Source organism: Dama dama, chromosome 12 (assembly GCF_033118175.1).
Source record: "Dama dama isolate Ldn47 chromosome 12, ASM3311817v1, whole genome shotgun sequence".
NCBI lineage: Eukaryota > Metazoa > Chordata > Mammalia > Artiodactyla > Cervidae > Dama > Dama dama.
The window spans coordinates 83,793,856-83,819,671 of record NC_083692.1 but is presented as its reverse complement, the minus strand read 5'-3'; the positions used below and the strand labels follow the sequence as shown (position 1 = coordinate 83,819,671).

The 25,816-nt window shown below is 44.5% G+C and overlaps 2 protein-coding genes across 2 annotated transcripts; both read right to left on the bottom strand.

Annotated features, from left to right (window-relative positions):
- LARP6 (La ribonucleoprotein 6, translational regulator) lies at positions 1 to 24,223 on the bottom strand. Its single transcript, XM_061157955.1, has 3 exons — positions 23,966 to 24,223; positions 6,541 to 6,751; positions 1 to 1,584 (listed from the first exon to the last, which is right to left on the bottom strand). The coding sequence occupies exons 1-3, from the start codon at positions 24,163 to 24,165 to the stop codon at positions 517 to 519; spliced, it is 1,479 nt and encodes a 492-aa protein (XP_061013938.1). The 5' UTR covers positions 24,166 to 24,223; the 3' UTR covers positions 1 to 516.
- On the bottom strand, positions 11,421 to 15,618 carry LOC133065872 (eukaryotic translation initiation factor 2 subunit 3-like). Its single transcript, XM_061156368.1, is given in 3 exon segments — positions 11,421 to 12,179; positions 12,182 to 13,411; positions 15,591 to 15,618. Coding segments are annotated over 3 exon segments (1,482 nt in total). The 3' UTR covers positions 11,421 to 11,955.
- Positions 24,224 to 25,816: the final 1,593 nt, after the last annotated feature.

Below are 25,816 nucleotides of genomic sequence, written 5' to 3'. Positions count from 1 at the left end.
TGGGTTCAGAGCCAGCACTCCCAGTTAGGTGTTTTATTATTTATTCACTTGACAGGAAACATACATTTGGTCATATAAAACACCATGCTACTGGCTTAATTAGTTGCTGTTGTACAACAGAACTCCTTTGGGCATTCAGGAATCCCTTGCACAGCCAACTGAGGACAGCTCAGTCACTGGAGAGAAGAATCCTGCCCCAAAGAAAAGACCCACTGCTAGGCTCTCTCTGGGCAGCCTCTGTCCCAGAGCCCTGCATGAGCCATTCACACAAGTTGGGCATTATCAAAATAATGGTCATGCTGGGAGGAATGGGTGTTCTGAACTAGAAGATGGTCTTAAAACCAGAGCATACCAGGCAATTCATATATATTACAAATATATAAATTAAGAGTTCTACAGGTATACAAAATCTTTCCAAGGGGACGTGAATTTCATTCAATGTCATGCCAGGTATTTGTCAGGACCTTGAAAACAAAGGCGATGTTCAGTGGAGCTGGTATTAAAATTAGAAGGTATTTATATACAGGCCCTGCTCCTCTCGTGTCCACCATGGAACCCTCTGGTGTTGTCAGGGCCTCTGGGCAACCTTAGTACGCCCACCGGTAGCCCATCTGCAGTCTTCATCTTCCGAGAGAGCAGGGGACTCGCTCGGGGGCTCTTCTCCTGCGGCCCCATCTCAGCTTGACGGCGCCTCCGAACCCAGGGGCTGCCAGAGGGAGTGACGCTGCTGTCCGAGGAAGAGTCCGTGCACTTGCGAATGATCTCAGGACTGGCGCTTGTGTTCGGCCTCCCTTCTTCGGCCAGGGGGGATTTCCTGGAGACCCCTTTGCGCTGAGCCAAGGGGCTGCTCCAAGGACTTGAGCACGGGGAAGCATTGGGGCTCAGAAAGAGATTCTGGTGGCTGGAAGGGCTGAGCTTGTTGGCAACTGCATGTCGCCGGCCAGCCATAGGGGATGTAGGATTGCTCTCAGGGTCAGAGGAGCTGTTGGCGGAAGACTCGTCCCCCACGTACTGCAACTCTTCGACTCTCCTGTTGAGGGACTTGTTCAGGTGGATGCTCGAGGTGGGTTCTTCGTCCTGGTTCTTCTCTTTGGATGGTTTCTTTTTGGGTGGCTTCATGCCAATCAGGATAGCTTTCATGCTTTCCCTGCCCTGAGACTCTGTGATCATGAACTCGTGGGCTTTGATGGCTGCTTCCACCTCCTCGAACTCCACAATGGCACACTCTTGGGTCCCCACCTGGCTGTACCGGTTGCTGATCCTGCGGATATCAGGGGGCAGCTCTCTCCCGGGTTTGAGGATTCGCACTGACGAGATGACTCCAAAGGTCCCAAAGAGCTTGAGCAGGTGTTCCATCACCTTCTCCTGAACCCTTCCGTTCTTCTGGGGGGTGGCCAGGGCCCACAGCTTGGGGGACAGGTAGAGGTCATAGACCAGGAGCATCTTGCTGGGGAGGTTCTCATTGGGGAAGAGTGGGACAGGGGTGGTCCTCCTCACCTTCCGGTGGTCCTCGTTCAACTCCAGGGTCACTGAGTACTTTAAGGCGTGAGCTGTGGTTCTCCAGTCCCGGGTAAGGTGCTTCACCTGAAGAACACAGAGCAAATCGGAAATGGTACCTATTGTCCTTGTCCTCCTGGCGTCCTCTCTAATCTCTCTCCCTCCTTTCCTTACCCCGGTAACACCAGTATCTGGGATCATACCTGGTGTGTGCAGGCACTCAAAAACCTAGTGAGTGAACGAACACACTTTCCATAACTATGAACAAGGCAGTATGGTTTAGAGCAGTGATGTCCGACAGATCTCTCTGAGGTGATGGAAATATTCTATTCTGTGCAAGTTGAGCGGTTAAATCCAAAACAAGTCTATTGGATACAAAATTCCAAGGTCCACCTCTGACTGGCAGTAAGACCTAAAGACTTATTCAATCTCTCAGTACCTCAACTTTCTCATTTGTAAAATGGAGATATTAATATTGCCTACCTCATAGAACGGTCATAAGAATTAAATGAATAGAGAAATATATACATATCTACACCCAGATACACATTTATATAAAACTTAGGGTAGTGTCCAGCTCACAGAGTAGTCAATAAATATTATGTGGTATCCATATTTCAAATATTACATGCTACCATTTTGACAGGATCTGGAGATTTTAACATTCGAATCCTTCTCTGAAGTGATATTTCTGCATTTAATACACAGAAGGTGCCAAAAGGTCTTTCAATATCTCCTAAAAATGATGTGGGCTGTTTCGACTAGGAATTAAATCCTACTTGGGTGTCAAGGAGAATGATGAAACAGTCCCTCACTCCTCTTCTTTTAGTGGAAATTGTGTGTATCAGTGCTACAGCCCAGGGAAGCTATATTTATACTGTAAAACAGTCATTTTCAAGAGGCCCCCTTCCGGGAAAGGGAATGCCATGGAGAATGAGTCATCCCAAAGAGCCAGTGGAGGTGGGTGGGGTGGGTAACCTGAGCCAGTACAGACAGTGGGCAGAGGCACTCAAACAGAAACTTCCCGGAATGAAGAAGGGAGGGCTCCCAAACAGGGCAGGTGTGGGAACTGGTACTGCCAAGCTCCTGTGGAGAGAGCACTGTCCACTGTCCTGTGGCCTCGGGGTGAAACGGCCCGGACTGGGGCTTGGGGTTCTAGAATCACAAGTCGCCTACACACAGACCTACAGGGCTGATCACTGTGGCATGAGCCAAGGGCAGAGAGAAGCAGATCCAGGCAAAGGGCTGGACTTCAGGTGGACAGTCAATGAGGGACCCAGAAAACATGAAGAAGATGACCAAGGGACAGTTCTGGGTCATGGGACACCCACACAGTGGCTCTGTGGGGGTCAAACACAGGGGAGCCTTTTCCATTGCTGGTCAGGGAGGAAGCACTCAGGAGAGGAGGGGAAGATTGGACAAGGAGTGTTGGGGGAGGCAACCTGGCCTTAGAGGGCTGGAGGAGCTGCTGGAAGACCATGGCCAATCCAGAAAGAAGCAGGACCCAGCACCTGCTGCTCAAAGCCAGGAGTCAGGGCCACTGGAAAACCTCAGTTAGGACTGAGCATCCCAGGCCTGGGTCTGTGAGCCTGGAGAAGGAGTGTCCGGGTACAAGCTGGGAAGAGGAACCAGGCAGCTGTCATCTTTGTGCAATTAGCAGAGCTTGGTGAGACTTTTTGAAACTCTGTGACTGCCCTGTTAGTACCTTTGTAATGCGTGTGCATGCTAAGTTGCTCCAGTCGTGTCTGACTCTTTGCGACCCTATGGACCACAGCCTACCAGGCTCCTCTGTCCATGAGATTCTCCAGGCAAGAATACTGGAGTGGGTTGCCATGCCCTCCTCCAGGGGATCTTTCCAACCCAGGGATCAAATCTGCATTTCCCACGTCTCCTGTATTAGCAGGTGGGTTCTTTACCACTAGTGCCACCTGGGAAGCCCCTACCTTTGTCATATATGCTTCCTATTATGAGCAGCAGGAAATCTTTGAGAATGAAAAAGGTCTTTGCTGTCATTTTGGAGGTGTCGGGGAGTCTGTGTCAATTCTGCAGCCAGTTTTCAACAGAGGAGAACTCTCCTAAACAGATCCACTTAAGTGGCAGCTTAAAAGTGAAACAAAATACAAGTCAAGTATGTCGCTAAGTTGTGTCCAACTCTTGCGACCCCACAGACTGTAGCCTGCCAGGGTCCTGTGTCTTTGGGATTCTCCTGGTAAGAATACTGGGGTGGGTGGCCAAGTCCTTCTCCAGGGTATCTACCCAACCCAGAAACTGAACGCAGGTCTTTTGCATTGCAGGCAGCTTTTTACCGACTGAGCTATGTGGGAAGCATAAAACAAAATTAGGCTCACTTTAAGAGTCTCTGTGGAGGAAAAAAGGAAGGTACAGGATGATTCCACTGGTTGCTCCATTTTGGGGTCCCCCACAAACACTTTCGATGTGAGGGCTTGCTCACTGTTCTCTGGATATGTGTGATACTGTGATTTATACTAAGAAATATATTTATTTGGTCTTCATCCCTGGTTCTAGCTCCTAAGACCTTTGTAAATTTCTGAGTGATAAGAGCACAAGAAGGAGCTTCCCAGAGGGTGCAGTGGTAAAGAATCCACCTGCAATGCAGGAGACCTGGGCTCGATCCCTAGGTCAGGAAGATCCCCTGGAAAAGGAAACGGCAACCCACTCCAGTGTTCTTGCCTGGGCAATCCCGTGGACAGAGGAGCCTGGCTACAGTCCACTGGGTCCCAAAAGGGTCGGCAGTGACTCAGTGACTAAACAACAAGGGCACAGGCACATCTTTTGTTCTAATAAGGTGACTCTGGGTGGGCTCTTGGATGGGGCAGGGCTGGTCACCAGAAAAGACCAGTCATGATTTGGAGCTTGGAACTTTTAGCCCTGCCTGCCATTCTCCAGAGAGGGGAGAGGGGCAGGAACTGCAGTTATAACTGATCATGACTACTTGATGAAGGGCCAATAAAAATTCCAAAAGTGCAGGGTTTGGAGAGATTCTAGGCTGGGGAACACATCCAACCTACAGGAGGGTGTCATAGCCAGTTCCATGGGGACAGAAACTCCTACACTCAGGACCCTCCCAGACCCTGCCCTATGTGTCTCTGCATCTGGAGGTTCATCTGTATCCTTTACCGTATTCTTTAATAAACTGGTAAATATAATTAAGCTTTTTCCTAAGTTCTGTGCGCTGTTGTAGCAAATAATCCAAGCCAAAGGGTCATCAGAACCTCTGATTTGTAGCCGGGTTGCACAGAAGTTGTGGATTCTGGGGATGTACTACTTGTGACTGGCACCTGAAGAGGGGTGCAGAATCCTGAACCTGTGGGACCTGATGCTATCTCCAAGCAGATGGTGCCAGAACTGAGTCAGACCACAGGAGGTCCAGCTGATGTAGCAGAATTGCTTGGTGTGGGGAAACCTCCTTCATATCTGGCGGCAGAAGTACTGTGAGGAGGCAGGGTAGGCTTTCCTTCATAGCCTGAAATGCCCCTTCCCTTCTCCTATACCTTGAAAATGCCTACTCATCCTCCAAGATCCTATTTCAACATCACCAATTCTGGGAAGGCTTCTCAATCTTCTAAGCAGGGTTAGCTGTTCAGATCAATTAGCTCCAAACAGTACTTTGTTCCTTCTGTTGCAGGTTGATGGTCTACTGTGATTACATTGATGGTGATCTCTTGATGTGATCTATTGATGGTCATATTGTGATCCTTCACTGGCCTCTCTCTCTGATTGGACTTTGCCAGGGCACGGAGAATGCCATATTCATTCTGTATATCCTATGCCTAACATTGCACTCAGCATATAGAATAAATATGTTTGGTGAATGAATAAAGGAAAGAGATCAAGAGAAGAGGGCAGAGAATTCTAACAGGCAAGGCAGAGAAGAACTCTGGGAGGAAAGCCCTCCTCCAGGCTCTCTAATCAAGTACACTGGCAAATGGGCTGGGACCCACTCGTTACACATCCCGTTATGCAACAGGCCACATGGGTTTTTCCATTCGAGTAAATACACTTCCCCCAAGGGAGACACCGAGTTCTTACTCCAACTGGCCTGTCAACTCATCAACAAGTAGGAAAGGCACAACCCAGCTGCTGGATCTATATAGCAGAGAAATAGATGAGGATGTTGGCATTACATAGCAAAGCTGGCTGGAGTCTTGGAGAAGGCCCATCTCCCAGAGCTCCCTGAACCTCTTATTTACTCAATTCTACAAATGAAAAGCTTAGATTTCATATCTTTCTAGGCCTGGTAGCTGAAGCTCCAATACTGTGGCCATCTGATGCAAAGAGGCAACTCATTGGAGAAGACCCTGATGCTGGGAAAGACTGAAGGCAAAAGGAGAAGGGGGAGACAGAGGATGAGATGGTTAGATAGCATCACCGACTCAATGGATATGAACTTGTGCAAACTCCAGGAAACAGTGAAGGACAGGGAAGCCTGGCATGCTACAGTTCACAGGGCTGCAAAGAGTCGGACAAAACTTAGCGACTGAACAACAACAAGACCTGGTAGGTGTCTCTCAAGGCCTCTGAGTCCTCCTGTCCTGGCAAAGCACCCTCCGGGCCACCCACTTGCCCAGCAAGAGTCCTTGAACTTTGCTAAGAACAAGTACTGTCATGTCATAACTGCTACCAGCTGAGATTTATCTCAACACCCAGGACCTTTTTAATAGTGTAGGAGGGCATTCTTTTCTTTTTATTTATTTATTTGGTTGTGAAGGATCTTAGTTGCAGAGCACAGGCTTAGTTGCCCAGTGGCATGTGAAATCTTAGTTCCCCAACCAGGAATTGAACCTATGTCCCCTGTAATGGAAGGCAGATTCTTAACCACTGGACCATCAGGGTAGTTTCTTGGAGGACATTCTTAATAATGATCCTAATTCCCTCCTCTTGATAATTTTTTCCCTCTTTTTCAGGGCTCAGAGGAAATAAAAAGTTGTTAGTTATCAGTTTCAAGGAGGTAAAGAATATTTAGAACCACAACCCACAGCACCCCCGAAACCCTCAGAGCAGCTTCTGAGAATGAAGCCTCACCTTTTTGAAGGAGGTGAGTAGCTTGACACTCACATATCCCAGCTTGTTCCTCCTCACGTGCTTTAGCAGGAAGGCGTCCTTCTCCAGGTTCTCATCAGAAAAGTAGAACTCGATCTGATCCACCAGCTTCTTGATTAACTCCTCGTCTGGGGGCTGCCACTCCTGCTCCAGGTCATCTCGCTCGTTCTCACCCCCACTCGTCGTGGCGCCACTGAGACCAGAAGGGGACGTGAAGTGTTAGGGGTTAAACTCTGTCTCCCCAAGTTTCATATGTTGAAGTCTTAACCCCCGATATGTCAGAGTGTGATGACACTTGGGAAAATCGTCCTGCAAACGTAATTAAAGGATGAGATCATACTAGAGTTGGGGGGTGGGCCCTATTCTACTCACAGAGTAGGGAGAATACCGCGTGAGGATGAATGAAGGCAGAGGTCAGGGAGATGTGGCAGAAGTCGAGGAGTGTCTAAGATTGCCAGCAAACCACCAGAAGTTAGGAGACAGGCCTGCACAGACCCTTCCCAGCACCTCAAGAGTAGAGAGCCCCTGCTGACATCTTGAGCTTGGACTGCCAGCCTCCAGAACTCTGAAGCAATACACCTCCGCTGTTCTAAGCCATGAAGTTTGTGGCTCTTTGTTAGAGTGGCTGCAGGAAATTGTAATGGCTCATATCTGAACTGGACTCCTCAGAGGTGAGAATCACGCGGTCACAAGGGGAGAGTTTGCCCCCAACTAGCCAAGAAATCAAGTTTTTGTTTAACCGTCTATTAACATGTATTTTGTTCTGCCGTTGACAGCATGCCTTTCATACACACTACTCATTCTTCCTTCCCCACTCCACCCCACAAATCCCTATTTCTACAAGATGGTTTAGCAGAGTGACTAAGAGTCCTGGGGTTCTAGAGCTAGGCTGCCTGAGTCTGAATCCTGACACCAGTGTTTATTAGCTGAGTCAACTTGGGCAAGGGACTCCACTGGCACACCTCAGCACTTATCTGTAAACCGGGATTCACGATGATCACTTTCTTCATAGGCTTGGATGAAGACTGATTAATTTGTGGAAATATCTATGAATACCCTGACAGCTCAGTAAGTGATACATTCACTTATTCAGTCATAAGTGCCAGATAAAGGATTAAAACTCAAATGTTCTGTCTCCAAAGTCAGCTCAGATGATATCTTCCACATTTTGTTGGGACACTGCATGGAATCTGGAAACAATCTCATTCACTGGGGCCCCTCTAAATGAATCCCCTTCCCCAGCAGCTCCACCTAAATACACTTCCTCTCCCTCTCTCCAAGAATATTAGCACAGGACTAGACAAAGAAGTACTGGGCAAAGCTTTTTTTAAGAAGGCCAATATTTCATGAAGAGACTATAAAATCTTCATAATAGTTTAAGGAATTTCTGGTTATCCACATCATAGTTGACACCATTATTATAAGTCATCAAAAGTGAGTTCTCTTTTGTATATTTAGTTACAAATTATGTATAATATAAACACTGTATTTATAATTCAATACACAGGATTGGTTAAAAATTACTTCCAGAGAAAAGAAAAAGAACTTCTCTCCTTTGTGGCGGTTTGATGCCTAGTAACATTAACCATCAGACCCAGGACTTCTGTCAACATATTCTGAGCAGAGAGAGCATCTCTTGGGATGGAGGCACATACTTAATCTCCCTAAATCATCCTAGTCTTTCTAAAGCACTCGAGGCACTTCCAATGTGTTGGGAGAACAGGCCAGGCTCCCCAAAGGGCTTGGTGGGTGATGCGTGCCCAGTCGCTCAGTTGTGTCCAACTCTTTGTGACCCCGTGGACTGTAGCCTGCAAGGTTCCTCTGTCCATGGGATTTTCCAGGCAACAATACTGGAGTTGCCATTTCCTTCTCCAAAAGGGCTTAGAGAGTTCAAATAAATAATCAACCAATTAAAAATGGGGCTCATAAAGTAAAAGAATCTATGAATGCGACAGTTGATAGTCAAAAGACTCATATACGTAAGTCCTTCAACTTCAGTAAAATTTTCACTGGCTCACAAGCTTAAAAAAAAAAGCAACTGTGTAAGAGTCAAAATGAGAACAAAAATCAAATATTCTGGCAGGAGAGGAAAAAACTAAATAAATCTATCTTAATTTTTCAAATTCAGAAATTATATTTAGCATAAAATACAGACATTGGTTGATTTTAAAAATGAAGTGTTTTATTTATTTGCCTGTAGATAGTTTGGAAGTGGTTTTTTTAAACACCTTACTGATGTCACAAGACAAATGTGTACATTTGTAAAAGAAAAAAAAACAGAGATTAACTTTAAGAGTATGTTTTCTAGAAAGGCTTTTTAACAATGTGATGATAAACTAGGAGCATACATTAAGGCAGCCCATTAGAGATAACAGGTCAAGTGCAACTTAAACAGATAAGCTGAGTATTTTAGAAGTCCTGAAGGGCACCTGTGGCAGACACCAGTCTGACTCACCTGACATTTAATAGCAAACTCTTTCTCACTTACCCTCCTTTACTATGGAGGCTATAAAAACTAAATGCTCACTTTCCCATCTGTCTTACACATGGCAGCCATTTGTCACGCTATGGCCAATAACATACCAGTGAACATCTCTTGGCCTTGTTCCTTCCCCTTTAATCTGTTCTGAGTGTGGATGTAATGGTTGGAGCGATAGCAGCAATTTTACCATCATAAGGAAAAGGCCAAGAGAATCAGCTTGGCCTGGTTTATTTTCATTATTGGTTTTCTGACATTACCAAGTTACTGAACCAACTCATATAATTACCTACTTGCAGAATTATTATTATAAGAGGAAGATAAAATTCTATTTGTTTAATTCACTTGTTACTTGGGTTTTCTCCTGCTGCTGCTGCTAAGTCGCTTCAGTTGTGTCCGACTCTGTGCGACCCCACAGACGGCAGCCCACCAGGCTCCGCCGTCCCTGGGATTCTCCAGGCAAGAACACTGGAGTGGTCTCCTACTTACAGCCAAATCCTAGGATAGTAAACTACACTGAGAAAAGAGGTCTTCAAAACATGCCACAGGAAAAGTATCAGTGGGACAATGAAATGAAAAAGGTTAATGCAAGATGGAAAGATAAATTTTGATTTTAGAGAAAGTTTATGCCCTAGACAATAGTTAAACAGAGGTTGAATATACCAGGTAAAATAACTACAAATGCATAGGAAATTCTGGGCCCAGCTAACAAGGGTGACAATAAATAGCACGGAATGTGGTGATGTGTGCAATAATGACCAGCAAAGAGTTTTGGGTGGACTCAGGAGTATGAGCAAAACGACCAAAGTTATGACAAATGGCTAATATCAGAGGTGACCAGACCATCAAAAGGACCCACAGACCAAGAAGTCCTACTCCCAAACTAGAGCAGTTGATGCTATCACTAATGAAATAAAACAGAGCAAATAAAACATAATGGGAGGAAGATGATGCAGCTCCTCCATTTCTTCAGTGCCTATGCCAGATCTTCCCATTCTTCCCAAGGCCATTATTCCCACGGGAAGACTTTACTCTCTGCAGATGATTCTACCTCCAACTTGATCGAGAAAATAAAATTCATCCAATCAGATTGCCCAGACCTTCCTCAAGCTTATCTGCATGTCTGGACATCCACCAAAAAATTCATTTGCTCTATCTGGGTGCCTTTTCTCCGTCTTAGTCTCCTGCCCCTGGCTATACAATGGGACACAGCTGGTCACCTTCTTCTTGACAGTCTCCCTCTGGACTTACAAGAGTTGTTCTAGTTTTTCTCCCCATTTGACTGCCCTTTCCGGTTTGTCTTTCTCCTCCCTCCCATTTCTAAATGCAGGGATTCCCCCAGGATCTTTCCTTGGTTCTTTGTCCCCCGACAATCTCCACACTTCAGCTGCTGGCTGGGTCATCTGACTCAAGGCTGCCTCTCCTCCCACCCCTCCATCCTGCTCTCACTCAGGTCCACTCCTCAATGCCCAACTGCCAGCCGGATGTTTCCATGTGGATAGGCTGATATTCCTTCAATATCAATATACCCAGAATCAAACTGCCACCTTCTGCAGAACTCAGCCTCAGGTAGGACTGAGCCTAGGCCTGCTCACCAGGAGACATTCTACATGGGCAGCTCATCTTATTTTCACACCATCTCTCAGTAGATAATCCATAATGTGTTGGGAGGTGCGTCCTAGGTTATTTGCACCTGGTGAGCAAGTAACCAGAAATTCCAGAGCAGGTGGGCAGTACTGGGAGGTGATAGAAAAACCCCCTGTGTGAGTGCAGAGGTGAGCTGCTTGTACTCAGAGGACCCCCCCTCTGCATGGGTGCCGTCAGAGCAACTGTGCATCTCCCAAGGGGAATCACGGAAGAGCAGGAAAGCCTAGTTTAAATACGGGAGCCTGCTGCACTGTTTCCTGGTTCTTGTGACAGACTTTGAACACAAAAGACCATGTATCCTTCACAAACATTAAAGAAGTTTATAGTCTTTATATATGAACATCGGCCACTTTTTAACTATTGTGCTATGATCCTGTAATAATCACATATCTTCCCTCCCAAATTGTCCCACCATTTTCCCTACATTCTCTTCTGTGTGCTTAGATTCAAAACCTAAGATGCATTTTTCAGCCTTCTCTTTTGCCCCCTAATTGAGTCGTTATCAAGTGTTGATTTTATTCTGCAGTGTCTCCCATCTGTTCTCTTTTTCATTCCAACTGTTCTCATTACTTTTCCCTTGGACCCTATTAGTAACTTATAAAAAATAATTCTGAAAATTAAAGTAATACATATATACAGAAGAAAGTTAAAATAGTAGAGAACCTGGAGAGAAGGCAACAATCTCCCACTCCACCCTTTCCTAAATGCAACCTCTGTTCAACCACTGAATTTCTTTTTTTCTTTTTTTTTTTTTGCCTGAAAGGATAATTTTATTTGAATCTATTTTCACCCAAAATTTTAAAAAATAAAGCAACATAAAATATGGGGAAAGGGAAGTTGGTTTTTGAGAATTTGTCAAGTTTTTACTGCTACAATAATCCTTCAAACCTGGAGCTACTCAAAGATGAATCATGAAAAATAAGAACAAAGACTTTACTTCAAACAGGTTCAGTGGTATGTCTACTACAGCAAAGTCTGGTTGTAGCAGTTTCCTTTCAAATCTGCACTGACGTATAAATTAGACATTATTTGGGAATGATTAATTTCTGGTAAAATGTAGATTCAATCCAACATGATGCTAATTGCTACATTTATTGTAGGCTCTATTTCAGTACTAGAGGTTAAATTTTCATCACCAAAAAATGAGAATAACCTTACAGCTACTACTAAGGTAATGAGCTGTGAAATTACTTTCCCAGTATTGTTCTGAAAATATACCCCTAGGTTGTTAAGAGAAATTCCAACTTCATCCAAATCTGTTATTTAATTCTTCAGTCATCATCTACTGTTGGCTTGATTGTCACTCCTCTTCTTATTTGACCCCAACCAATTAAATGCCAGTGTTTCTCAACTCTTCGGCTAAGTGCAACTTTTTCTCCTACTTCTGTGCACACAGGATGAGTCAAGACGATTTTGCCCAAATCAGCCTTGACTGCATTAACTCTTCCTCCTGTTGACAGGGATCCTATATTCACCATACACACTTCATTCTTAGCTTTTGTACTTTCGCTGTTTTCTTGTCTCCTTCAGTGAGAACACCTAGAAGCCATCTAAGCAGGAAATAGGAAATTTCCAATTCTGTGAAGATCTCAGGTAAAGCTCCAACTGCACCAAGTACTTGCCCCACCATTCTCTCAGCCCGGCACAAAGTGGAGTCAATTTTTGTTCCAACTCCAATAAGACCTCCTGGGGCAGCATACTGAAGATCATCATGCTCTGCGAAAAGTGATACAATTTTGGAAAAGATAGGTTTACACATGAGTTTTCCTTCACTGTCTTTGGAAACAATACCAGGTCTGACTTCTGTCTCCTGGCCCACCTTTAACACTCCTTTTAGAATACTACCACTAGCTACACCCCCCTTAAGGTCATCAACTTCACAGCCAGGTTTGTTGACATCAAATGATCTAATAACAATAAGTCTGGGTTCTGAAGTAAAGTCTCTTGGGGGCACTGGAATTTTCTTTACTATGTACTCATAGACAACTTCAATATTGTATTTTAGCTGAGCAGAAATTGGGATAATAGGAGCGCCTTCTGCTACTGTACCTTGAACAAATGCAAGGATCTGTTCATACTGTTCTTTAGCCTGGCTTTCTTTTACCAAATCAATTTTATTTTGTAGAATCAAAATATGCTTCAGTTTCATGATTTCTATAGCAGCCAAGTGTTCAGATATCTGAGGCTGAGGATAAGACTCATTACCAACTATCAACAGAAGAGCGGCATCCATCACTGCGGCACCGTTCAGCATAGTAGCCATCAGAATATCGTGGCCAGGACAGTCAACAAAGGAAACATGCCTGACTAATTTGAAGTTCCCTTTGGTCCCTGGAATGTCTGTAGGAAACTCATCGGGTGTGCTACTTCCACAGGATCTATAACATTTTGGCTGAGGACAACTTGGGTCATCAAGTTTATAAATCTTAGCATTGGCAGAGCCAAGTTTGATTGTAATATTTCTTTCCAGTTCATTTTTGAAACGGACAGTGTGGACTCCAGAAATAGCTTTTACAACTGTAGATTTCCCATGAGCTACGTGACCAATTGTACCTATATTAACTGTGGCTCGTCTGCTGATAACTTCATGTGAAAGTGGCGTCAACTTGGAAACATCCAAAGTAGCGAGATCTTGCCGAGAAAGGTGCAGCTGCCCTAAAGTCACACCAGCCTCGCCCCCCCGCCATCTTGCCCAGAGAGCCAACCACTGAATTTCTATACGACCTCCTTATAATTCTCTAAGTTCACAGCTCTACATATCACTTAGCAATTTCCAAAATTCTCTGTTCGTGTCCTATTATACAAAATAAGGATTTGGGGGGTCAAAGCCTCCTCTTCTAACTTTTAAATTTTATGCTATTTTTGGTTTTTTCTATTAGCCTTCCCTGTGTTTCTAAATAATATACTTAAAATTCTGTTTCTTATTCCACTAACATTAAAAAATATTTCTCAGTTCCTCATAACATACAATGTGCATATTATCATCCCTCCTTTTCCTTCATCTTTTCTTACATTTCCAACTTCCCAAACTTTATCAGATGTGCGTTTATTTCCTAGTGTCATGGTTCTTAATATTTACTGTCTCTTCCAGAACTACTATTTCCTGCTTTGTCTATAGTTAATAAACATTTAAAAGTCAATCAGTTGTACGTTATTATTAATATTATGACTACATAAACACTGGTCACCACAGGGAGAAGGCATTTGCTAAGATTACACTTCTTTTCTTAAAATACTGTTAGTTGGCTGACTACTTGGGTTGATCCTCTACATCTATTATTTTCGCTCATATTTTGTCTTTGAACGTAAATCAAAGACATGCGAAGAGATTTCCTTGACATTATCTTCTAACCTTTTCCAGTGAATTTTAAAATTTCAGTAATTAGTCTTTAAAAATTTTTTTATTTCTTCAGACTGTTCCCTTTTAAGAGCATCCTGTTTTTACATGTATGTCTTATTTTACTTCTCTTTTTTAAATTGGAGTATAATTGCTTTACAACGTCGTGCTGGTTTCCGCTGTACAACGAGGTGAATTAGCCGTATGTAAACGTGTCTCTCCTCCCTCTCGGGTTTCCCTGCCAGCCTCTCCCCGACTCACCCCTGCAGGTCGTCTCAGCACCGAGCTGACTGTCTGTGCTATATAGCAGCCTCCCATTCACTGTCTGTTTTACACAGGGCCCTGTTGCTGCTTTGTGGACACAGTATCTTAAATTCCCTCAGGGTACTAACTGGAGTATATGCTGGAATCAAGATTGCCGGGAGAAATATCAATAACCTCAGATATGCAGATGACACCACCCTTATGGCAGAAAGTGAAGAGGAACTAAAAAGCCTCTTGATGAAAGTGAAACAGCAGAGTGAAAAAGTTGGCTTAAAGCTCAACATTCAGAAAACTAAGATCATGGCATCTGGTCCCATCACTTCATAGGAAATAGATGGGGAGACAGTGGAAACAGTGTCAGACTTTATTTTTTTGGGCTCCAAAATCACTGCAGCCCAATTTCATGGTGATTGCAGCCATGAAATTAAAAGACACTTACTCCCTGGAAGGAAGGTTATGACCAACCTAGACAGCATATTAAAAAGCAGAGACGTTACTTTGCCAACAAAGGTCCGTCTGGTCAAGTATATGGTTTTTTCAGTGGTCACGTATGGATGTGAGAGTTGGACTGGGAGGAAAGCTGAGCGCCGAAAAATTGATGCTTTTGAACTGTGGTGTTGGAGAAGACTCTTGAGAGTCCCTTGGACTGCAAGGAGATCCAACCAGTCCATCCTAAAGGAGATCAGTCCTGGGTGTTCATTGGAAGGACTGATGCTGAAGCTGAAACTCCAGTACTTTGGCCACCTCATGCGAAGAGTTGACTCATTGGAAAAGACCCTGATGCTGAGAGGGATTGGGGGCAGGAGGAGAAGGGGACGACAGAGGATGAGATGGCTGGATGGCATCACTGACTCGATGGACAAGGGTTTGAGTAAACTCCACGAATTGGTGATGGACAGGGAGGCCTGGCGTGCTGCGATTCATGGGGTCGCAAAGAGTCGGACATGACTGAGCGACTAAACTGAACTGACTGATGTAATTTTTAACAATCTCTTTTGTTTTCAACAGTGTTGCCTCTATATCCTCTGGGGTCAGTTTTCCCATTTAATTTTCATGTCATTGATTTCCTTCACATGACAGGTAAACAAGTTGTCTTTTTCTTTAAAAAAATTTTTTTAATTAATTTGTTTTATAATAGTATTAGGTTAGAATTCAGAAAATTTGTGAAAATAGCATACATTTCCCATATATCCAACACCAGAATTCTACTGTTATCTTGCATTAGTATGGTACAATGAATTCATATTTATACATTATTATTAGAGTCCATACTTCATTCAAATTTCCTTAGTTTTTACCTGATACCTTTTTCTGTTTCAAGATTCCATCCCATGTTACATTTAATCACTGTGTCTCTTTTCTCTTCGCTATGACACTTTCTCAGACTTTCCTCGCTTTTGATGTCCTTGACAATGTTGAGGAGTACTGGTTAGGTATACTGTAGAATGTCCCTCAATTCAGATTTGTCTGATATTTTTCTCATGCTTAGACGGGGACATGAATTTTTGGGAAGAGGGTCACAGATGTAAATTTCCATTCTCATCACGTCATGCGGTACAAACTACCAACATGACTGACTATTGTGGATGGTGACCCTGATTGCCTGACTGTAAGTATTCGTCAGGTGACTACAGTGTGAAACGACTCCTTTTTCTCCCCTTCCGTACTGTACACCTTGGAAGGAAGTCCATACATAAGGAGTACGGAACTACGGTTCCATAGCTATTCACTTAGAAGAACGAAGGTCTAAGGTGTGCAGGCCCCTCTCGCTGTATACTCCTGTTGCTTTTCTTCCTTAGGTGGCTCTACACGTGTGGGCGGGGCACGCCAAATGGCAGACTTTGCTTCAGAGTGAGCAGGAAGGGAATCATTAAGTAGGAGCCTTCTATCAGGTGCCAGTTCTACCCTAGCAGCCCTAGATCACCATGTAGTTCATTCGGTTCCTTTAGAAAATTATCTGGTTTCTTTTCCCCTGGGAAGTAAAGGGCATGTTGCTTGCTATCTTTCACTGACAGGCAGAGAGACTAGGCAACTGTTCTAAAGGAAGAATTTAAATTACCTCTCATATATCAGCATCCCTTTTCACTGTTGCATCCTCTGCATACTTCCCTACAACAGCCTTTCTAGAGTTCTCCCCACCTCCCGCCACTTCCTGTTGTATTTTGGGCTACAGTCTCCTCTATTTTGTGTTTTATTACATGTTTTCAAGAACAGCTATAAAATACAACTGCTCTGCATTAATACTAATAATTTTTCTATTTCTTATTAAATAAAAGCACAAATCCTTAGCTCTTTATTCAGATTCACTTAGAATCTGCCTGTAGCCAGCTTCCAAATTTACTTCTGTCTCCTTTCATGCAGATCCTTTGAAGCAAATAAAAGACTTACAGTTCCCTGTAAGTAGCACAAGGTTTCTGGACTCTATGCCTTCTTTGTGCATTCAGCTCTCATCTCCGTGAATATCCCTCTCTCTCAGGTCTGAATCCTAGCCACACATCAAGATCCATCTCAAACGCAACTCTCCCAGGAAGAGAACAATTTCAACTTCTCCAAGTACTTGTGTCTACTTGTATTAGAGCTACTTGTGTGCATATCTTATTAGTGCCCTGAGCTCTAAATTCTGGGATGGCAGGATTCATATTGATTTTTCTCATTCTACCCAGAAACTTGAACACAGCAGAAATTTAAAAAGCATCACCAAGGTAAGATGAATTGTTTTTGTATGGGCAAATCACTTATCAGGATTCTTTTAGAGATAAAGTTTGTGGGTTTCACTGTGAAAAAGTTTTCTGTTTACATTATTGTTTTGCTTTAAATAAAGCATTATAAATTGGGAGTGGTGATGAGTTCTTATATTCTTATAAACCTGCTAGAAATGGCAACAAAGCATAGAAATAAAGGATACATTTTAAACAGATAACGGGGCTGCACAGACCAGTGGTGAAATATTTATTACATTTGTAAATTATTTGGAGGAACAAGGGCAGCATAAAATCTCCAAGGCTGATTTTTCTCAAAAAATCTCAAGCTACTTTGGATGTTAATTGAGTGGTTAATCAAATGATACCTTACAAAAGAAAATAGCCAAACTAAAACGGTGGAGCAATGAGCTCCTCCTAAGACTTTCAATACAGAAAACATTTCTTGGGCTCATTGTCTATCCTTGTGGAGAGTCTAACATGTGGCGGTTTAGTCACCAAGGACAGGAAAATAATGGACAGCAATATGGAACACAGAGGAGAAAATAACATTTATGAAAAATGCTAGGACCCAGTATCATTATGTGATGTTCCTTTTGACTTGCCTCTAGAAAAAGACAGTGAATCTGAAAAGGTTCAGAAAGGCAACCAAATTGATAATTCAATTTAAAAACATGAGGGAAGATTGAAAAGACAGAATTTCGAGAAGACAGACTGAAAACAATTATAGGATATACAGGAACATACCAACTCTGGAAAAGGCACCACGAGAATAAATACATTTTGGATGCCACTAGCAGAGGCTCCAGGGCTTCCCTGGGGGCTCAGATGGTAAAGAATCTGCCTGCAATGTGGGAGACCAGGGTTTGATTCTTCGGTTGGGAAGATCCACTGGAGATGGAAGGGCTCCATGCTATGTATGGCTGGTCCATGGGTTCCTACATATTTATTACAGAGATCATGACCTTCCTTCCTCTCTGATCCTGTCTTCTACTATGCTATTCTGGCATATTTCCTAGGGCCTAGGAAAAGTATAGCAAGTGAATGTCTCTCCACATCTAAATAATGGTTTATGGTGCGGAGCAGAGATAATGTATACAAGGTACATAGTTACAACCTTGGCACACAATTGGCATTAATAAATGAAAGCATCTATTAACATCACCTAGAACAGGGAAAAGATAGCCTTGGGCAATGGCCCTGACACATCACAGAGAGAAAGAAACCTAGATGTTTTTGTTTGTTAAAGGAAGGGCAGGTATGTTCAGTGGTTTTATTATTCATACTGATAGTATTATATAAATCTGAATTGGAATTATCAATATAAACTTATTTGTTAAAAATATATTTCCTAAATATATATTTCCTAACTCTATTGAAAGGACTTGAAAGCAATGATGCCCCAGTAGAGATTAGCACTTTTAACTTCAGGCCTTGGTTTCTAAATACCTCCCACCTAGTATTTGAAAAAACAGGGATTCCTGTGGAAAGGATACATATCATGACAAAAGTATAAATTAAGCCTAGAATATCTAGTATCAGAAAGCAAAGAAGACACACAGATGGCCAACAGGCACATTGAAAAATGCTCAGCATCACTACAGGGACATACAAATCAAAACCACAATAAGATATTACCTAACAGCTGTCATAACGGCTATTATCAAAAAGACAACAAATAACAAGTGTTGGCAAGGATATGCAGAAAAAGGAACCCTCATCACCACTGGTGGGGATGTAAGTTGGTGCAGCCACTATGGAAAACAAGATGGAGAGTCCTTAAAAAATAAAAATAGAACTATCATATGATCTAGCAATTCTACTCCTGAGTATTTATTGGAAGAAAATTAAAATATTAATTATAAAAGATATATCCACCCTTATGTTTACTATAGCATAATTGAAAATAGCCAAGATATGGAAGCAACCTAAGTGTCCATAAACAGATGAATGGATAAAGATGAGGAATACACACACACACACACACACACACACACACACACACACAGAGGAATATTGTTCAATCGTTAAAAAAAATAAAATAAAATCTTCTCGTTTGCAACATGAATGGAACTAGACGGTAGTATGCTAAATGAAATAAGTCAGACACAGAATGACACAGACTGTATGATTTCACTTACATGTAGAAGCTAAAAAACAAGTGAACAGAACAGAACAAAACAGATTCAGAGAACACACTGGTGGTTGCAGGGGAGGGGGCAGAGAAGGAGAGAAATGGGTGAGGGAGATGAAGAGGTACAAACTTTCAGCTGCAAAATAAATGAGTCACGGGCATGAAATGTCCAGCAAGGGGAATATAGTCAATAATTATGTAATATCTTTGTTTGGTGAGAGATGATAACTAGACTTAAGTGGTGATCATTTTGAAATGTTCAGAAGCATTGAATCACTATAATCACTATAATGTAACAGGAAATAACATAGTGCTGGAGGTTAATTATACTTCAAAAACAAACTAACAAGGTCAGAAAAAGAAATTAGACTTGTGGTTACCAGGGGCAGAGGATAGGTGAGAGAAGGGGGAGCTAGATGAAGGTGGTCAAAAGATAACAAACTTCCAGTTATAAGATAAATAAGTACAAGATATCTAATGTACAACATGATAAATATAATTAACAGAGCTGTATGCTACATATGAAACATGTTAAGAAAGTAAAGCCTGAGAGTTCTCATCACAAGGAGAAAATTATTTTCTATTTCTTTTATTTTGTATCTATATGAGATGATGGACATTCACTAAACTTACTGTGGTAATCATTTCACGATCTAAGCAAGTCAAACCATTATTTTGTACACCTTACACTTATACAATGCTGTAGTCAATTATATCTCAATAAAACTGGAAGAAAATAAAAATAAACTTAAATAAACTTTAAATAAAACATGAGGGGGAAAAGGAAAGGAAGTGCTCATTTCTGCTTGCCTCTTTTTTGCTTGTTTTTTTTTTTTTTTTTAATTGCAGGATAATTGCTTTAAAATGTTGTGCTGGTTTCTGCATACAACAACATGAATCAGCCATAAGTATATGTCCCCTCCCTCTAGAACCTCCCTCCCACCTCCCCATCTGCTTGCCTCTTTAAGAGGAACACTTGTTCAATCCCAGATGATCAGAGAGAGGTCTATTTTACATAAGAATGTCAGCTAATAAATGTACCAAGAATAATAAAATGAGAAAATCATCAATGTGTAATTTCCAATGAACTGACTCAAGTAAGTAAGCATCGATCATCAGTGGATGCTAACACCATTAGGTGAAAAGTCAAAGAAAATCCACAAGAAGCCCAGATGTTGTTAATCACAATGGAGGGATCACCTTAATCAAGAAGTCAAGTTTAGCATCCACAAATGCTGGATGCTGCCTGTGGTCATAGGACAAGTTCATGGTAGTGCCCCCAAATTGTTCTTGCCAAAATGTTTAACTGAATCTAACCAATCCTTTAGCACTAACTTGAACTCATGGGAAACACATGGTACAAAGGAGCAAGTTAAGCTAGAGGATGAGAACATAACCAGACCAGTTCAAACAGTGAAACATTCATCAAGACATCTGGGCTCTTATTTCTAAAATAGGAAACCATTTTAAAAAGTGGGGATGCTCTAGATTAAAAGATTCTAAAGAGAGATAATAGGCGACTGTTTTGATCTGGCTTGTGTTCTGGTTTGAAGAGGAAAAGAGCAGCTGTAAAATGTAATGTGGGACAATTAGGGAAAACATGAATATGGAACTTGGCTATCAGATTATTTTAGGGATTCTATTAGGTAGTTATGAAGCTGAAGTTCCAATACTTTGGCCACCTGATGCAAAGAGCCAACTCAATGGAAAAGACCCTGGTGCTGGGAAAGATTGAGGGCAGGAGGAGAAGGGGGCGACAGAGGATGAGATGGTTGGATGGCATCACCAACTCGATGGACATGAGTTTGAGCAAACTCCGGGAAATAGTGGAGGACAGGAAGGACAGGGAAGCCTGGTATGCTGCAGTCCATGGAGTCTCAAAGAGTCAGACACGACTGAGGGACTGAGTAACAACAAAAATGGTTAATTTTCTTAGTTGCAATAGCAGTATCATGATTTTATAGGAAAATGTCATTATTAAAAGCTACAAAATGAGGTACTTAGGGGATAAATCTTGTGTACAACATACTTCCAAATAGTTTAGGGAAAAATCACACACATTATATATCCATCAAACAAATATGGCAAAATACTAACAACTGTTTAATATAGATGGTAGGTATACAAATGCTCACATTACTTCTCTTTCACATTTATGTCTGATTTTTTTTATGTTAAAAAGGTGAGAATAAGAGAAAAGACACTTTTTTAGAAAGCAAGGTGAGGGGTAAGACTAGTGAACATTTAGGGATTATAAAGATTTTTCCTTAATTCCATTTTTTCCCTGTTCCTCAGGGATAAGTCAGGTACTGGGCTAGGTACTGGGGATATGAAGAAGATTAAGGCAAAGTTGCTACCTTCAAAGACCTCACTGTCTAGAAGAGGAGAAACACACAACTATTTCAACTTCCTGGAGTGACTGTGATGAGAGAGACACTCATTCATTCAACAGGTATTTACAGAGCACCCACTAGGTGCCACGTGCTGTGCTGGGGAGCTAAGGATACAGTGATAACAAGGTCAATGTGGTCCCTGAATTCATGGAACTCATATTTTTATGAGGGAGACAAAATTAGCACTGGGGTGTGTACAGAGTACTACACAACACAGAGAACACAAACTCGGCTTTGGGGTAGGGACTGAGGATGGTGGGGATGATGCAAAGTTTTAAGGTGACTAGAAATCAATCAGAGGGATCAGAGGTGGGAGTGCAAAGATACAGGGACACAAAAAGGCACCCTGTGTTCAGGGCTCTGGGGGGGCTCGGCACTGGGGAGCAGGAATTGTTAAAACAGGCAGGAAAGGAAGCGATGGGTTGAGGGATGATGTGGGTGGATGCCCACCTCAACCAGCGGGTTTAGGAACCTGGGCTTTCTCCTGCAGGCTCTGGGAGCCCAGAAGTATTCATAAAGGGCGGTGGCCGCTGTTGTGCCAGGCTGGCCCAAACAGGGGACAGCGTGGTTCCTATTCTTGGCTGTACTCTCCTTGTGCGCTGGGGGTTTGCCTGCTGGGCTCTGTCAGCTCCACCACCCTGAAGAGCCCCAGGGATTATCTGGGGTCAACTCTATGCCAGCGGGCAGCAGGAGGGTCAGGCTGAATACTCCCCTGGAGCTGGGAGAGAGGATGGCTCTGGAGGGAGAGTGTTGGGGGTGAGGATAAGAAGCCCCTACCCCCTGAAAGAAGGGCCTGTGTTCTCCTAGGGCTCCCTAGGGAAATAAGGAGGGCTTTGATCCGGGCTAATGGTACAGTCTCCACGTGCAGTCCCCAGGATAGGTAACAGCTCTTTGCCACAGTCATAGGCAAATAAAGGCAGCAGAATACGTCACTCTGGGCTATTTGACACAAACTCTGAAATTATTTTGACTAGCTAACTGCCTTTTCAAGACTGTGAGATGTCAGTGACTCATTATTTTTATATTCTCAATACTCAGCATGGGGACTTCTGTGGTGGTCCAGTAGTTAGGACTCCTCACTTTCACTGCAGGTGGCCCAGGTTCAACCCCAGCTCAGGGAACTAAGATCCTGCATGCTGCAATGCACAGCCAACAAATAGGAAAAGAAAAAAGAAAAAACTCAGCACAGAGCTGAGTGAATGAATAAATCTGACTTTACAGTAAAGTACTGATATTGTGTACTAATCTCTTGTGTCATCTCCTATGGCTCAGCTTTCCTGCACTAAACAGCTGGGCTGGACTTTCCTCCTAGAGTATCTCTGAATGGCCCTGAAACTCTGGGTCCTTAAACCCAGACCTCTTCCACTATGAAAACATCAGGTAGTGAAAAGGAATAGTTCTGGCCCCTCAGAACTAGGGTTTGTATCCTCAAACCCTTGAGTATTCTCCCAATGAAGTAAAAATGTGCCTGCCAGGGAATAATTCTGCAGAGCTCTGACAGCTCAAAGTGTGTGCACTGAGTCCCTGAAGAAAGAGGGCTCTTAAGAAGTGCCTCATGGAATTTCCCAGAATTTACAAGTTCTATCACTGCCCTACCCTCATTTCTAGGGATGCTCCATACCGCGTCTCCTTTCAACAGCAGTTAGAAATATCACAGTCCTGAAGCCTGGGTGTTAGTGGACACAAGACTAAGGTCTCCGGCTGATAATAGAGATGAGGGCCCAGAGGTGAGGTTAGGCAGGTGGTTTCTTGCGCTAGACTGACTACCCATTACCCAGGAACCCCACTCCAAGGCAGCAAAGTGATGATGCACGCTTAGAAATCTGGAGGAGGTGAATGAAAACGGGAATCCCCCAGCAGAGCAGGATGAAGCAGCATGCCCTGAACTGATCCCAAATCGGGGCACGTGAGCTCTCTACACCACGAAATCAACCGTCCTCGGATCTCCCAGCAGCAAGTGTCAACTCTGCCTGGCCAGCTCCCCGCCTCCCCGGCCCCGTTCGGACTGAGAAGCATTCAGGGCAATGGTGACAGTGGAGGCTAGGTGGGACCACTCTCCTGGGGAGGTGGGGCGGCTCCGGAAGTGAAGGCTGGGCTGAGTGAGGCTTTTTTTGGAGGGTCTTTGGTTGAACTCAGCGGCAAGCAGAGTCTCCTCTGGAGAGAAGATGGCGAGGCTGGCCCAGGAAGGACTTTCCCCGGGTCCCAGAGTATGCCCCACGCCCAGGCCCCTCAGATCCCCGCCGCCGGCCCCGGGAGTCTTGGTGGGATTGCCGGACTGCGGACCCGGGCACCGACGACCGCCCAGAGCCGCTTCCGACTCCGCGGGACGGCCCCGGGCAGCACCCGGGCGGCGGGGCCGAAGACCCGCCGTGCCCGCCTTGTCGCGGCCCCCCAACTCGGCTTCGGCCAGGACGCGGGGTCGGTGGCTACCACCCGGGCCCGGGCCGCGCCTACCTGTGCCCGCGGCTCGGCTCCTCCTCGCTGGCGCTGCCCCAGCCGGGACTGAGGTACCGAGCCGGGTCCCCGGCGGCCCGTGCCTCCGTCCCCTCCTCCTCGTCCTCCGGCTCCTCCACGTCCTCGGCCTCCTGGATGGCGACGCGGATCTGCACCGCGGTCTCGGGCCCTGGCAGAGTCTCCTCGCCGGGCTGGGCCATGGCTCGCGGGCCGGCCGGGACTGCGGCGCGGCCGAGCCAGCCGGGCGGCGGCTAATGCGACGAGGGGCGGGGGCGGCGCGAGCGCTCGGCCCCGGGAAGGACGGGGGTCGCGGCGCCCCGCCCCGCGCCGCAGCCGCCACCGCGTGCGCCCGCGCAGGCGGGGCCGCGCAGGGGGAAGGCACTCTCCTCCGCTGTCCGCCCGCAGGGGCCTGTCCCGGACCGATCCCCCGACCTCCCGACCGCCGCTCCTCACAGTGCGCGCCCGCGGCTCGCGCGGCCCCAGCCGGCGAGGACGTGCCGGGGCTGCTCCTCCCGCCCGCTCCGTTCCGGGCTGCCCGGAGGAGGGGAGGGGCGCGGCACGTCTGACTTCACAGTTTGTGGCTGAATCTGGGGGTGGCAGGCACAGATAGCAGCTTAAGGGGCTTCTGTGCTCCGTGCGCGTCTCCCTGCCTGCCTCGCACAGACGACTGAAGTCTCCACCTTAGGTCTCTTTGCCACCCTACACTGTGCGTCCTGTGAAATTAGGTACTTGGCTCTGGCAGTGCTCCGGTGCAGTGGTGCCCGAAGTGTGGTCGCCAGACTAACGGCTTGAGCTTTACCTGATTAGGAAGCTCTCAGTATGATTCAGAACTTTGTGTTTTACCGAGCCCTCCAAGCGACGTTGAAATTCACTGAAGTTTGAGATCCACTGCCCTATATGTGTCTCTTAGAATATGCCTTGCACATAATAGTAAGCATCCAAAGACTTGTTAAATGAATAAATAAAGCTATTGAAATGCCAGTATGGTCGAAACCCTGCCACTTTTTCACATTTAGCTTATAATGAATTTCATCTCAACCCTTCAAATGTGACCCAGAAACTAGGGATGGGGCCATAGATATGCATAAAACCTCAATCTGCTTTCACAAAGCTCTTGATTGAGTGACTTACACATAATCTGTTGTGTTAATTTGCCACAGTAGGGTTTCAAAAGAATATCTTTTGACTCAAGAAATGGGGTCTTGGAAAGCAGCATCCTCGTAAAAGAACACAACGCAGGAGGCTGTTGGCATCTGAGCTGGGCCAGGAGAGACCTGGGGCTTCCCTGTGGCTCAGCTGGTAAAGAATCTGCCAGAAATGTGGAAGACCTGCGTTTGATCCCTGGTTTGGGAAGATCCCCCGGAGAAGGGAAAGGCTACCCACTCCAGTATTCTGGCCTGGAGAATTCCGTGGACTGTATAGTCCATGGGGTTGCAAAGAGACACTTTGTCCCCTTCCCTTTCAGGAGAGACCCAGGGGTGCAATAGAACAGCCACTCAAGATCTGCCTGGAATCTTCATCCCTTTCTTTTTTAGATCTCTCTTTTAAATTTTATTTATTTATTTTTTTTTTTGAACTTTTAATTCTGTATTGAGGTATAGCCGATTAACAATGTTGTGAGTTTCAGGTGAACAGCAAAGGGACTCAACCATACATATGCTTGCATCCATTCTCCCCCAAACTCCCCTCCATCCAGACTGCCACATAATATTGAGGAGAGTTCCCTGTGCTATACAGTAGGTCCTTGCTGGTTATCCATTTTAAATATAGCAGTGTGTACAGGCAACCATAAATTCATTCTTTGAGAGTCTGTTTCTATTTTGGAGGTAAATTCGTTCGTATCATTTCTTT